This window comes from Hyperoodon ampullatus (assembly GCF_949752795.1).
Source record: "Hyperoodon ampullatus genome assembly, chromosome: X".
NCBI classification, from domain to species: domain Eukaryota; kingdom Metazoa; phylum Chordata; class Mammalia; order Artiodactyla; family Ziphiidae; genus Hyperoodon; species Hyperoodon ampullatus.
The window spans coordinates 82,982,867-82,996,896 of NC_136913.1; the positions used below are offsets into that span (position 1 = coordinate 82,982,867).

The 14,030-nt window shown below is 41.2% G+C and overlaps 1 protein-coding gene across 1 annotated transcript in view; it reads left to right on the forward strand.

Annotated features, from left to right (window-relative positions):
* Window positions 1-1,179: 1,179 nt before the first annotated feature.
* DIAPH2 (diaphanous related formin 2) overlaps window positions 1,180-14,030 on the forward strand; it is a gene marked incomplete at its 5' end in the record, with an annotated part of 895,530 nt that continues 882,679 nt past the window's right edge. Inside the window, one exon of the mRNA XM_079728322.1 lies at window positions 1,180-1,314. Coding sequence (XP_079584448.1) covers window positions 1,180-1,314 — 135 coding nt within the window. The remainder of the gene's footprint in view (window positions 1,315-14,030) is intronic.

The window sequence follows — 14,030 nt, forward strand, 5'->3', positions numbered from 1 at the left end:
ATTCAAGTTCTGCCCGGCCCCGCTAATGTTCTCAATGTGAACTTTATTTTTAAAGCGGCGTGGGCCTCTTCCTGACAACTGCAGGAGGAAAGATTACGAATACCAGTGGTGCCCTGTTGCTGCTGCTGCACCAAATCACCTAGCATTTGTCTAGAGATTTACATTTTTAACAAAGCTTTGACACCCATGATCTTATTCGCTCCCCACAACAACTATAAACCTAAAGTAGCTCAGGAAACTGAAAATAGCCCTCAATCCAATTGTTAGCTCTCCATAGGTGCTTTGGCTAAAGAGCCTTACACCCCCTCGGGATTAAGCAGTGGGCGCCTGCTGCTTCTACTACCTGGCAGCCTGGGAATAAAGGAACTACTGTATTTCTTTGGTGGCAACGCAATCATGGCAACAGGAAGCACCCACTCCTTCCAGTTTCACCCGTACAGTCTGTCTAGGCAATTAATCAGCGCTCCCCGTGGCGATTTTCCTACAGGATGCTAGTTGCCTTGCCAGTCAACCCCTCCCACGGAGTGGAGCACAACCACACCCCCGGCGAGGCCTCGGCCAGCCGGGAAAGGTGCTCTGGCCTACACGAGTGGAAGCGGAGACTCAGGTGAAACTCACACGTGAATCCTGCCGGGCCTCACTGTCCCCATCTCTAAAATGGGCTACACCTCCTCTCTCTTGGCTAGTTCCCTCCCATTTCACGCTAGGCCCCTAGGAAGGGAAATCAGTGCTTAACCGCAGCTTAAAGTCCTTTAGTTTGGCAGCTGTCGCCGCGCCGGGCATGCTCAGTAGCCCGGCCGGCTCGGCAGCAGGAGTAGGAAGCAGCTTTCCGCGCCCGGGCGGCGGACTGCGGGCACTTTGATGAATCACGTGTGCGGAGGCCCTCTTAAAGAGATAGGCACCTACTTTCCCTCCACCCTAAACACCACCCTGAGGGCGGCGGCGGCGGCGACCGTGGTAATTGCAGCCTCTCGGGGGCAGGGCTTGCCCCAGCGCGGAGTAGTGGCAACGGCTTGTCGCGTCGGGAGCCCCGGGGACGTGAACTCGGCAGACCCACTCTCTCCCCCTCGCAGGAGGAGGTGCTGCCGAATCCACGCGGGGCAGCGGGACCGCCCCGAGGGGCTTCCTCAGTGGAGAAGAGGTGGGGTTCCAGGGCACAGGTGACAGGGCCGGAGAAAGATGGAGCAGCCCGGGGCGGCGGCGGCGTCGGGCTCCGGAGGCTGCGGCGAGGAACCCGGTGGGGGCCGAAGCAACAAGCGGAGCGCGGGGAACCGGGCCGCCAACGAAGAGGAAACGAAAAACAAACCTAAATTGGTGAGTGCTCCCGCAGCCCCCGCCGGCCTTGGGGACAGCGAGAGCCCCGGGATCCTCCTGCCGTTGAACACGGGGGGACCCGGGGCCCCCTCCCAAGGGTGACCGCGACCTCGCTGTGCAACTCCGGGAGCCGCTAAAGCAGCGGCCACGCCGAGGCGCGGAGACGGCGTGGGGGCGGAAGAGCACCCCCTTCTCCACTTAACCCCTTTCTCCCTCTTGGCAGCCCGGGAGGCGGTGCGGGAAGGAGAAAGGCCCCACCCCAACTTGGGGAGACCCCGAGTACCGGGTAGGGGCTGTTGTTTGTCTAACTTGTGGGCGCGAACCTTCTTTGCGCGATTCCATTCCCCTCCCACCCTTGTCAATTGCTGGGTTTTTGCCTCTTAAAGCTTAGGGTTCGGGCAGGGGAACCTAGCTCTTTTTTTCAGTCCCACTACTTGGGAGCCCACCCACAGACTTACAAAAAAAACCCCCCAGAACTACCAGTTAACCAACCGAACAAAAAATCCCCAAAACAACAACAAAAAACACACAACGTAGGCCCCCAGTCTTTCTACTTGACCAGATATCTAAGGAAGAGGCGCCTACATGATTTTTTCCCCCTTGCCTCTCCATGTGCTCTTCCAAGAAACATTTCTTTGGAAGAGTGGGGGGAGCGTGGGAGTTAGAGGCTGGGTGAGGTACCACCAACTGTCGTGTGTGTAATCGTCAGAGTCGTCCAGTACTTCCAGTTAGTTGATTAAGAACGCTCAAAAGCAGTAGGCAGACCGCACAAATCTCCCCGTCCTGAGAGTGTGTGCCCCCGTGGGGAGCAGTCCATTTCCTGCCCCTGACTTCATGTGCAGAGGAATGAAATCTATGGGGCCTGGTATTAGATTGAGAAATACTGGAGTGTCTTCAACTCATCAGTTAAAACGGTTCCTCTTTTTTTTTTTTTTTTTTCCGCCTTCAGCTTATAGGAAAATGGTTTAATAATAGTGAAACTTAAAAACAGGTCAAATTCTTACCGTATATTGGCCAGACTATTTTTGCCAACCCTGGCAAATATTAGGCAGACGTTTATCAATAAACTTTCTAATTTGGGTGGCAGAGGGGATATGGTTTTCCAGCACAAATTCAGCAAATACTCCTTCTGTCTGAAGGTTCTTCGTTTAGGTCTGGAGCACAAGCCCCATGTTGCATATCTAGTTTTCTGTTTTAACCAGCAACTTGGTTATAATAAGGAAGGAGGCAGTGACGTATAACTATAGCCTTTTCTTAGGGTATCTGGCCATTTGGTATGTACCTGTTGTGCTTCTCTCCCTTGCCTGCTGTTTGCCTTTCAATTATGAACTGTCCAGACTGGAAAACAGTGACCAAAGTGTTATCGTTACAGGAAATATGTAATAGCCTTCCATTATGTGGAAAGGGACATAGTGGGGTAGAATAAAACAACCAGTCTAAATTCTCATTAATTCCACCCTAACTTGAGGCAAATTAAGAATTACTTGATGTGTCCTCTTATCCCCCCCCCCCCAGGTATTTACAAGTGAAGGAACTGAGTCACAAGCTCTTTGTGAATTGTCTATACTGGCAGGGGGTTAATGGGATTAATGGGTGCCCCTATTATAAAACTTAGAAAAGTTTTGTGAGTGTATTACCAAAGTTTAATGTATTTAAAAATCCTGATGTTGAAATTTTATCAGTTTGCGGTAAAAGAGTGATCATGTTTCTTTCTTTCTTTCTTTTTTCTTTTTGGATCCAGTACAGAACTGGTTTAAACAGTGATTAAAAGTTTAAGCAAAAGTAAAAGCGAGCTGATAGTTTCCGCAAAGAGTTTGGTACATCTAGCAAGAGCCTTCCACTTTTAGGATGTGTGAGCTCAAGGAAAAGCACTTATCTCTGTCTGTTAGTAACAACGCCTTGATTCTATTCTTCCCATCCTTTTGGTCATTTGTCCTGCTTCATCTTTTATGCTTTGACAAGGTAACTAGATAGTTATGAGATGGTATCACTTTCAGTTCCTAGCTAACACTATTTGGTGTTGAGTATAGCTTGATATAGTAGAACAAGTATTTGAATCCAAGAGTTTGTGAATATCAATGGGAACTTGCTTTTGTACTCAAAATAATTTTTGAGCCTTACATGATTTTACAAGCAGATATGTCAGAGTTTATAAACATAAATTTAGGAAGACATTTCAGCACATTTTAAGGCAAGAAAGTTGACCAAATAATAAGACTTGGAAAACTTTTAAAGGAAATGCCTTACTCCTTATTTTGAGTTATCTTATTGAAGTGCTCAACATGTTCTAAGGCCATGTAGAGAGGAGTTCATCTGGGATTCTTAAAATACTGCTGGTAGAATAAAGCTTTACCTAGACTAAATTTTATTATTTTGAGTATTATGTTGTTAACCACTGTAGTAGTCCTTAATTGTGTTTGTGTGTGTGTGTGTGTGTGTGTGTGTGTGTGTAAAGGAGTTGTGGGGGATTGTAAAAGAGAGCCATATGGTAGTAGAAATTATTTGTGTAGGTGATTATGGGGGATAAGGGCTCTTAAACTGAAATCATATGAAAAAATTTGAGTGTATGTAGGTACCTTCAGTTTTCTGGGCCTCATAGTTTTCATCAGTTTCTCAAAGGCATATGTCTCCTATAGAAGAATAAGAACTTTTGGGTTACCAGAGAGAGAGTAAAGGAAATGCCAGTTGATTCCACTTGAAGAGACTGGGGAGAGGAGGAGGTCACCGACAAGGGAGAAGGGCAATAACACTGACCACATGAGTGGTAGATATTGAAGATACTGCGTCTGGGAGTAAGCGGTTAATTACACACAACTATATAGTATTAGCTAAAATGAAAGTTTTTACTGCATAGAAAATTTAAATTGATAGCTGTGGTATAGTGGATGTGTACAGTATAAGGCTTGTGATTCAGTTGTTTTCATTTAGTTTCTCATTGTTCTGGGAAACTGGAGAAGGAAGGCATGTTTTCTATAGAGAGGATCTACTTTCATTTATATCCTCAACCTTTTGATGGGTATTAGAATTTTTTCAGAGCGACATTTCAGGACTCTTAATGACTTCTGCTTGAGATTAATTAAATCAATTTGACAAAGCTTACTTCCATTTTCTTCATCTGTGCATCCTCATAATGACCCTTTTATTTTGGTTCTTTTTAATGAAGGCAACTTTGTTTTGGACTCATTACAGTTTGGATAATGCCTTAGTAGTAGAGCTTTGTATTTTATGTAACTATCTGGTTAGGCCCAGATTGTAGCATGTCATCAAACAGCATGAATCTTAATTAGTAATTTGATGTCAACCATGGAATGTATTTTGTCAACTCAAGTAGTACAGAGAGCTCTAGAAGTGTCATGAAGGGGACATCCTAAACCCCACGTTTTTAAGGCAGTGACTTAACCATTAGAGAGGCTAGTGTTAAGGTAGAACCAGCAGTCCTCACACACATACCATGGTGTAGAGTGGCTTAACATTCTTTGATGTTTTTGCATTTTGACTTTGTGTTTCTGTATAATTCCTGAAGCCTTTGGTTGTTTAGATAGTAGAGTCACGTTAGTAACTTGAAATAACAGAAGTTGATGTTCTGGTTCTTACATAACTTCCTGAGTATTTGGTTATTTCTTTTTAGTTGGATAAATCATGTTTTGATTTTAATTGATAAAGGCTGAGCACAGTGTGTTCCTGTATGACACAAACACTTACTGAGCACGTACTACATTCTAGGCATTATTCTGAAGATTGGTGATACAAAGTGCCATTGTCTAGTGAGGGAGACAGGGAAGTTAATTAATGACTATAGAGTGGTGTGATAAGGAACAATGGGAATATGTATTAGCAGGGTGATAATAGAAATGTGGAGAGGCATCTGAATCTAATTGGATGCTTGAGTGTGGTAAGGAAAGGCTTACCATAGTAGGTGACATTTGCACCAAGGCTTGAAGAATAAGGCATTAATTGAAGAAGGGGAGGGAAAGGCACTTAAGGGTGAAAGAACAATGAATACAAAGGTAGAGAGACATGGTAGCATGTCCAGTAAAGAAACTGTGGATAGATGGTAGTGGCTGAAACAAAGGTTCCATATGGTAGACCTGTTAGAAAAGAGACTGAGTCCAGGTCATGATGGGTATTTGTATGCCACGTTAGAGTTTCAGCTTCTTTCTGAAAGCCATACTAAGTCATTGAAGAAATGTTAAGGAGGAGACTGAGCTGATCAGAATTGTGTTTCAGAAAGAAACTTAATACGGTGGAGAATTTCTTGGACAGGGATGCCAGAATGGAGGCAGGAAGACCAGTTAGGAGGAGCAGAATGGCATAAGAGTTTGATGTTTAGGGTTAGAGACCTGGATTCCAATTGCAGTGCATCCACTCATCCATTTCCTAGCTCATCCATTTACTTGGCATATTTCTCTACATCTCAGTTTCCTTCTGCTGATTCGTTGCCTCTCCTTCCTGCTACCCACCTTGAACATCTTCACCAAGTTGGGAAATGTCCGCCATATTTCTCCTTTATAAATCTAACCCGCCTCTCACAGTCCAGCTGGTGCCTCATAATTCTCTCATTCTTCCATTAAACTTCAGCTTACTGAAGGCTCTTCCTTATTCTGAATTCCTATCGTGGGTCTGAATGTTATATGCTGATCTCATACCTCCAAAAGATTTTAAAGTGCTTCTGGGCAAGGGTCCTGCTTTATGCCTATTCTTGAAAACCTTGCAGACCAGTGCTGGTGTGCAGAGCTACTCAACAAATGATTATTAGCTGGGAATTCTTTCCCTATAGGCCAGAAATTTTGAGAGTGTAAATTGTTGAAAAGAGGCTTTTTGAAAAAGAAATGTGCCATTTTTTCTCTTAGAATATATGCTCCATCAAATGAACCTATCTGTACATTCTTCTGTGTCCTTTCTCTAATTTTGAAAGTTGAGAAACTTCTTGCCTGGACGATCTCATCCCTTACTGCCTCGTTTGTTTGGTTGGGTTCTTGTGATGTCACAGCCTGAACTTCCATGTGAGGAACCAGTATCAAAAAAAAAAAAAAAAATGGTACAAATGAACGTATTTACAAAACAGAAATAGAGTCAGAGATGTAGAAAACAAACTTACGGTTACCATAGGAGAAAGGGGGAAGTGTGGGAAGGTGGGATAAATTGGGAGATAGAGATTAACATATACAGAGTATTATATATAAAATAGATAACTAATAAGAACCTACTGTATAGCACAGGGAACTCTTCTCAATACTCTGTAATGACCTATATGGGACAAGAATCTAAAAAAGAGTGGATATATGTATATGTATAACTGATTCACTTTGCTGTACAGCAGAAACTAACACAACCTTGTAAATCAACTATACTCCCAGAAAAATTTAAAAAAAAACAACTGATGATGACCGAAGTAACATTTTATTGGTATTAATAGGAGATATCAGATTATTGGCTAAAGAATACTGAATGGAGGACCAAAGGACCTGCGTTCCAGTATTTATTCTATCTTTTAGTTGCTTGTGATCTCTGATGAGCCGTTTAATACCAGAGGTTTGAGCCCTTGATTAACATCTGCCAGTCAGCGATAAATGCTTTCCTGATTTGCTTTACAAGGTGGTTTAGATAAAACACAGTAATGAATGAGAAAGCATATAGGAAATTCTATATTGCTATGCAAATATAGAGCATTATTGTTAACCCCTTACATTACCTGAATCAAATGTATTGTGGTTGGATAGTTTAATGGCTTTCTTGCAATTTGATAGTTCTAAGATTATTATTGTATGAAGTGCCATAATATGGCTGTGTGCTGATTGATTGCTTATTCTCTCTCCAATTCCATTTGTCCATTTGAAAGATTATACATTCTGTCCTTCTGCTAATAATTCTTTCTGTTTAATGAATACAAGATGTGAGTTTAGCTTTTATTTTTCACTCTAATTTTTTTAAAAAAGAATCAGGCTATCCTTTTCTTTCCATGTATCAATTTGAGGCATTTAAAATTTCTGTTAAGAAAGCTTCACTAGATACCTATGACAATTCTGTCTTGTCAGGCAGCTTACTGCTGTTGTACAAATAAGAAAACTGAGTCACTGATGTGTTAAGGAGTCTGACCTAGAGATAAGTTTAAAAGTTTCTCAGTTCTCTTGTCAAAGTTAGCTATAGCACTGAGTCATTATGCTTCAGGCACTCTGAAAGTGAAAAATTATTCAATCTCTTTTCTTGTTCCTTTTTGGAACAATTATCATTGTAATCCACCTAGATTTCACTCTGAGTGTCAAGAGCTCTGGCAGTAGCAACATGTCATTGAAGTAAAATTATATTCTTTTCCAACCTGGTCTCAAAGAACACTGTAAATAACAGGATGCTCTGAAAATAGTACGTACATAATATATGCTAATTTACATGAATCAGCACATTTGACTAAATAGCACTGGATATCAGTAGCACCATAGGGATGATTATTGAAGACCCAACTTTCTCCTGGTCCTATATTCCATCTGCCATGCAGAAGAGACCAATTCCTTCTGTCAGGTTTTGGCTGTTTGATATTTTCTTTTGACTCATGACTGAAGAAACTAAGATGATGGACAGATGACTTGAAATACAGTTATATACTTGATATCCAAGTGGGCATCTTGTAGAAGATACTCAAGTGGAAGACAGCTCAAAAATGATGCATGTAAAGGGAGGCTGAGATACATTTTCACGTAGCTATTTATTATGAATGTAGTAGAAAGAAATCAATTCACACTAATTTAAAACTTGTTTACCTGATCAGGCTGAATCCATTTCAGTCTAAATGATTTACTTGGGCTGTAGCTTGAACAGACGTTCAGCTGAATCCTGATCCTTGCTTGCTTTATGTGAGGTGGCCTGGGGAAAAGGGTATTGGTGCCTTTCTCATGAAATAATGTAGAAAGCAAACTCTTACTTACACAGTAAGATTACACAGTGTAATCACCACTTACACAGGCTTTGGTTTAATGAAGGTTTTGCTGTATTGCTTTAGCGAGAGTCAGCTACATTGCTACCAGATACAGAACAGCAAATCGGCCTCCAGTCTCTCCGTCTGCTAGGGCTCTATGTCATGGTGCCTAGTGCAAGTGAGAAGTTTCTCAGCTGGCTATTCAGGCAGGCCTAGGTAGGAATCTCGACTTCATTAGGAATGAATGATTTCACAAACGCTATTGATTCAATCACCTGGCACTTCTGGTGTTCATCCAAGGGAGAAAAGATTTTGGGTAAAATCCTTAAAAAAAAAAAACAACTCTATTTGTTCTTCTGTGATAGATATCCACATGCTTTTGTAAAGATCTGCTCAAAATTATGAGGAATTTTTCTCTACCTTTAATTTGTTGGTCTTTCCCCTAGCTAAAAGTATCAATAAAAGGGCTAAAATAGAGTTTTCACTTTAGTTATAATATGGGCTAGTTAATAAGGCTTTTTTAATAAAAGGTATGAAAAATTTCAACATACTAAAAAGTAGAGAGGATAGTATAATGAACCACCATTGGGTATTATACCATTAACTATGTATAGTAGTTATTTTGATTTTCAACATTTGCTTCATCCATCCTTTATTTTTTTCCATGCTAAAGTACTTTAATGCAAATCCCAGATATTGTCATTTTACTCCTGCATACTTCAGTGTGCATCTCTATAAAAATTACTGACTTTGTCACATCTTTAAAAATTAACATATTCCTTGGTATCATCTAACACTCAGTTCATAATCAAATATACCCAGTTGCCTCAAAAAACAGATTTTTAATCTCATGTGTGCCTAATTAATGTACATGTCATCGAGCTCTTTAAACAAATACAGCTTTAAATTAATGGTAAAATGTCGTTCAAAGTTGCTCCACATAAAGTGCTATCATAAAGTATCAGCTCCAGTTAAGTTCACTTGTGTCTTTAATTCTGTAGAACTATCTGGAAAGTTTGACTGTACAAGTGTGGCGAGGCTCCTTAGAACAGCTACTATGTGTTGAGAAAAGAGACCAAATTAAGACTTTTGGCTCCACTCACTAATTGGGTAATCACTCATTCTTCATTTTGCAATTTGTGGAGTGGGGTTATATGCAAGAATTTCCCTCCCAGGGAAATTGTAGACAGTTGGGCAAAGGACCGTCTTCTTGAGCTCTGTCAATAAAGGGTTCATGTAACTCTTTGATACACACACGCATATAACTAAGTTTATGTTACTAGCTCTAGTTTCAATTTCCATACACAGGCCAATTTGGTACTTGAAGTGTCTTTGTTTTTTTAGCCTTTTTAATACACTCTAAGTTGCCGCATGTGGATAATTGGGTGAGCAAAGCTTTACAAAGAAGTCTGAACTATTAAGTTTCCTTATTTAGACATTTGTGGGGTTAAAACTGAAAAACCAGGCTACACTAATGAGGTGATAGAGCTGGGGATGGGTAGAGTGGGTAAGTGTGAGAAATCGACTTGGGCAAAAGGCCTACACTCCACACAGATTTACTAAAGAAATTGTGTAACCACTACTTTCTGGACAGCAATTTAGTGCTGTTATTGTGCTGTGTGGCAATAGGCATATAATTTCTTGAGCTTTGCGGACTCAGGTAGCTTTAGGCTGGCAACCCATCTCCAACCTGCAACTTCTAAGCTAACCATTTACTGACCCAATCAGGTGGGAGATTTTTCCTCAAAACAGGAGATGAGTGATCATTGTTGGGGCTGGACAGGTGGTGTTTTTCACCTTTCGTTTTGGTCGAGGGAGGGACAACTCTGGAGGTGGTGTTTTATGTGCTTCGAGATCAATCACTCAAAGGCTTAATAGCATATTATGCTGGCTGAAGCTGCTTAAGGAAGATTCTATGTGGAGAAAGCAAGACCTTGTGTAGACTGCACACTGACATTTTGAACTTAAACGTGTAATCGAGACCAGGGCCGCTGTGTATGGTTGGGCCCCGCTCATGGGTGTGAAACCATAGAGGTCACATCACTTATCAAATCATTTGCCTAGCCACAGGACTGTGACTTCCAGGGACCACTTTTCCTAGTTCACACAGAGGTGTCATACGGGCTAGCTACTGCAGTTAAGACCAGTTGGATTTTATTCTCACACCAGATGAGAAATTCAGCAAGGCACAGAACTTATGTCTCATTTACCATAGGTGTTTTCCATTTGTCATTGATTCGGAAAAAACAGTATAAGCTGTCCATGTATGTACTAGGTTGTCCTAAACCTGCTTGTGAATGATTGCAGCCCTCAAATGTAGAGGGCTGTGTTTTTGAAGATCTAGGCTACAGGTTCAATACGTTGATTACTTTCTCTGACCTAAGGCTCCTCCCTTTCTGCCCTCCTCCTAGTCATTTTCTTGACTTTCTTGTCCCGCAGTGCTTCGCATGGTTACAGATTGTACAGGTAAGACTGCATTTTTTTGAAGTTTGTGTCATAACTCCAATTTCTCTTCACTTACATTGCCCACGATTCAAGGCAAGAACTTATGGAAAGTTAAGATGGGTTAAAATAAATTTGGCAGAAGCATTTCCTCTAATAATATGCTCTGAAGTCTAATACCTTGTATTACAAAATCAATGTGTTCCAGAAGAGTCAGTGTGTACACAGAACGTTTGTGAGTAGAAATAATCTTTTCTTGGGCTGACCTCACAGCTTGTTTTTCATTGGCAGTGCATTAGCTTGCATTTTTCCCCCCTTTGGTTGAGTAGCTAATGGTCTTTAAACAAGCTATTAAAGGGAAGAATAATTTTACAATGCAAAAAAATAAAAGTGTCCTGGATTTTATCCATGCTGGTGGTTTGGCTTTTCATGTATTTGTTTTACTAAAGCAGGGCTAACTCATGTTCTCTGATCTCTAAATTCTCAGGCTTGCTGCATATATCCTATGCTTGCTTCATCAGACCGTTTTCAGATGGTCTTGTGAATTTCTGAGAGATCCAAATCCTCCATTTTTATATAAGCCGAGTAGGTCTGAGACCAAATACGAAGCTTTAAGTGGCCATATCTCTGTATAAAATGGAATTGAGGCATTAGCTATACCTTAAAGTAGGAATTGTGCAGGGCTCCATGCTCTTTCTACCATCTCTGTTGTAGCTAATTGTGGATCAAAATGTTACATTACAAACCCCTGCTTTCAACCCTCCCTTTAAGTAATCTATTATCACTTGCATGTTTCCAACCCTGAAGATCATCACCATCATTTTCATTTGTTTCTGCGAATATTATTAATGGTGTATCCTATGGCATTACAAAATCAGCAGTAACATACAGAAGGGTGGCCAATGGATAGGAAATCAATGACTGAATGTGAAAGATTTGTTTAAAAGCATTTCCTATCTACACCTGTCATCAACCATGTTGCCATAAACTAGTAGAAACTTCATTTTGATCTTAGTACCACCGCTTCGTGTTTTCAAGGTGCATCTTATTTTATAGAATCATGCTATACAGAGTTGAAATAAGCTAAATAGGATATCTAACTGATCCTATTAAGTTGTATTTTTTTAAGAGTTTCTGGCAATTTAAAAAGTTTATATAGAGAGTAAGCTAACTACTTCTTAAAATGTAACGCTGGGCAAGTCCTTTATCTCTTTTCTCTCTGGGTGTCAGTTTATTCTGTAAAATAAGGGAGTTGAAATAAAGTCTTCAAGGTTCTATTCAGTTCTGACATTCTGGGAGTCAAAGGTTATTGAGAGCTGTAATGAATCTGCCCTAACATAAATACATGACATCTGGGTTCTAGTTAGAAGAAAAGTTGGCAGTCATGAAAGATGACTGTTTAAGGCTGAATGCTAAGGGTGAAAATACAAGTTAACTTTACTGTCCTGTTTCTGGAGTCTGAGTTAGCCTAGTTCAGTGAAGGTAACGTCAACATGGTTTTAACCATGCATTGTGTGCAGGGCCCTGCTGGCTCTCCTCTGGGTCATCCTCATCCTTGGGTGGTAGCCTTGGTTCACTGACCAAGTGCAGTACTCAAGCCTGCCCAGAGCTGATTCTCAGTAACCAGTAAGATCATACGTGCCAGTTGTTACCCTAAGTACCTTGCATGTATTGGGTTGGCTAAAAAGTGCCTTCAGTTTTTAAGTAAAAATAAAAGACACATTTTTCATTTTTACCAAGAACTTTATTGAACAATGTATTCATGCTTTTGTTCCACTACTTTCTGCCATTTTTCAGGCAACTTCATAATTCCATCTTCCCAAAACTTTTTATCTTTTTGAGCAGAGAACTGTTCCAGGCGCTTTTTTTTTTTTTTTTTTTTTTGTGGTCAGGCTCCGGACTTGCAGGCTCAGCGGCCATGGCTCACAGGCCTAGCCGCTCCGCGGCATGTGGGATCTTCCCGGACCGGGGCACAAACCCGTGTCCCCTGCATCGGCAGGCAGACTCTCAACCACTGCACCACCAGGGAAGCCCCCAGGCGCCTTTTACAGTTTTCCAGGGAACTGAAATTTTTTTCCCTTAAGAGAATTCTGTAAAGAATGAAATAAATGGAAATCCGAAGGTACAATGTCTGGTGAATAAGGCGGATGAATCAGAACTTCCCAGCCAAGCTGTAACAGTTTTTGCCTGGTCATCAAAGAAACATGCGGTCTGGCGTTACCCTGATGGACGATTATGCATTTTCTGATGGTCGATTATGTGTTTTCTTTTGACTAATTCTGGACGCTTTTCGTCAAGTGCTGCTTTCAGTTGGTCTAATTGGGAGCAGTACTTGTTCTAATTAATTGTTTGGTTTTCTGGAAGGAGCTCATTAATTGAGGACTCCCTTCCAATCCCACCATATACACGTCACCTTCTTTGGATGAAGACCGGCCTTTGGTGTGGTTGGTGGTGGTTCATTTCGCTTGCCCCATGATCTCTTCCATTCCACGTTATTGTACAGTCTCCACTTTCCATCGCCCGTCACAATTTGTTTTAAAAACAGAACGTTTTCATTACGTTTAAGTAGAGAATTGCATGAGGAAATACGGTCAAGGAGGTTTTTTTTCCTTAACTTCTGTGGAACCCAAACATCAAAGCTATTCACATAAGCAAGCTGGTGCAAATGATTTTCAGTGCCTGATTTGGATATTTTGAGTATGATGGCTATCTCCCGCGTGGTATAACGTTGATTGTTCTCAATGTCTCGATTTGATCACTATCAACTTCAACTGGTCTACCTGACCATGGAGCATTGTCCAGTGAGAAATCTCCAGAACGAAACTTCGCAAACCACTTTTGACATGTTGGATCATTCACAGCACCTTCTCCATACACTGCATAAATGTTTTTTTGCATTTCAGTTGTGTTTTTATCTTTCTTGAAATAATAAAGCATAATATGCTGAAAATGTTGCTTTTTTTCTTCCATCTTTAATACTAAAATGGCTACACAAAAATTCACCAATTTTATTAAGTCTTTTTTTAAATGCATGCTGATATGACAGCTGTCACGTACACTCTAACAATTATTTTGAATGAAGTTAAAGACAACTAAGTGCCATCTTATAGGAAAAACCGAATGAACCTTTTGGCCAACCCAATAATTGTCAAGAACCGTGCAGGGTCTGGGGTTTTATCCTGCTTACCCATCTGTTGCTACTTCCCGGATGATTACAGAGGACTCAAGACTCCCGGGTCAGCGACAAAAGATGTTTTTTTATTCATTACAAAACCAGTAACCAGAATGTCAGCATGACATGCTGGTTCACTACGGTCCTAAGTCCCATGAGGTAGCCCAGGACGGATGCCTACCCAGGCAGTCA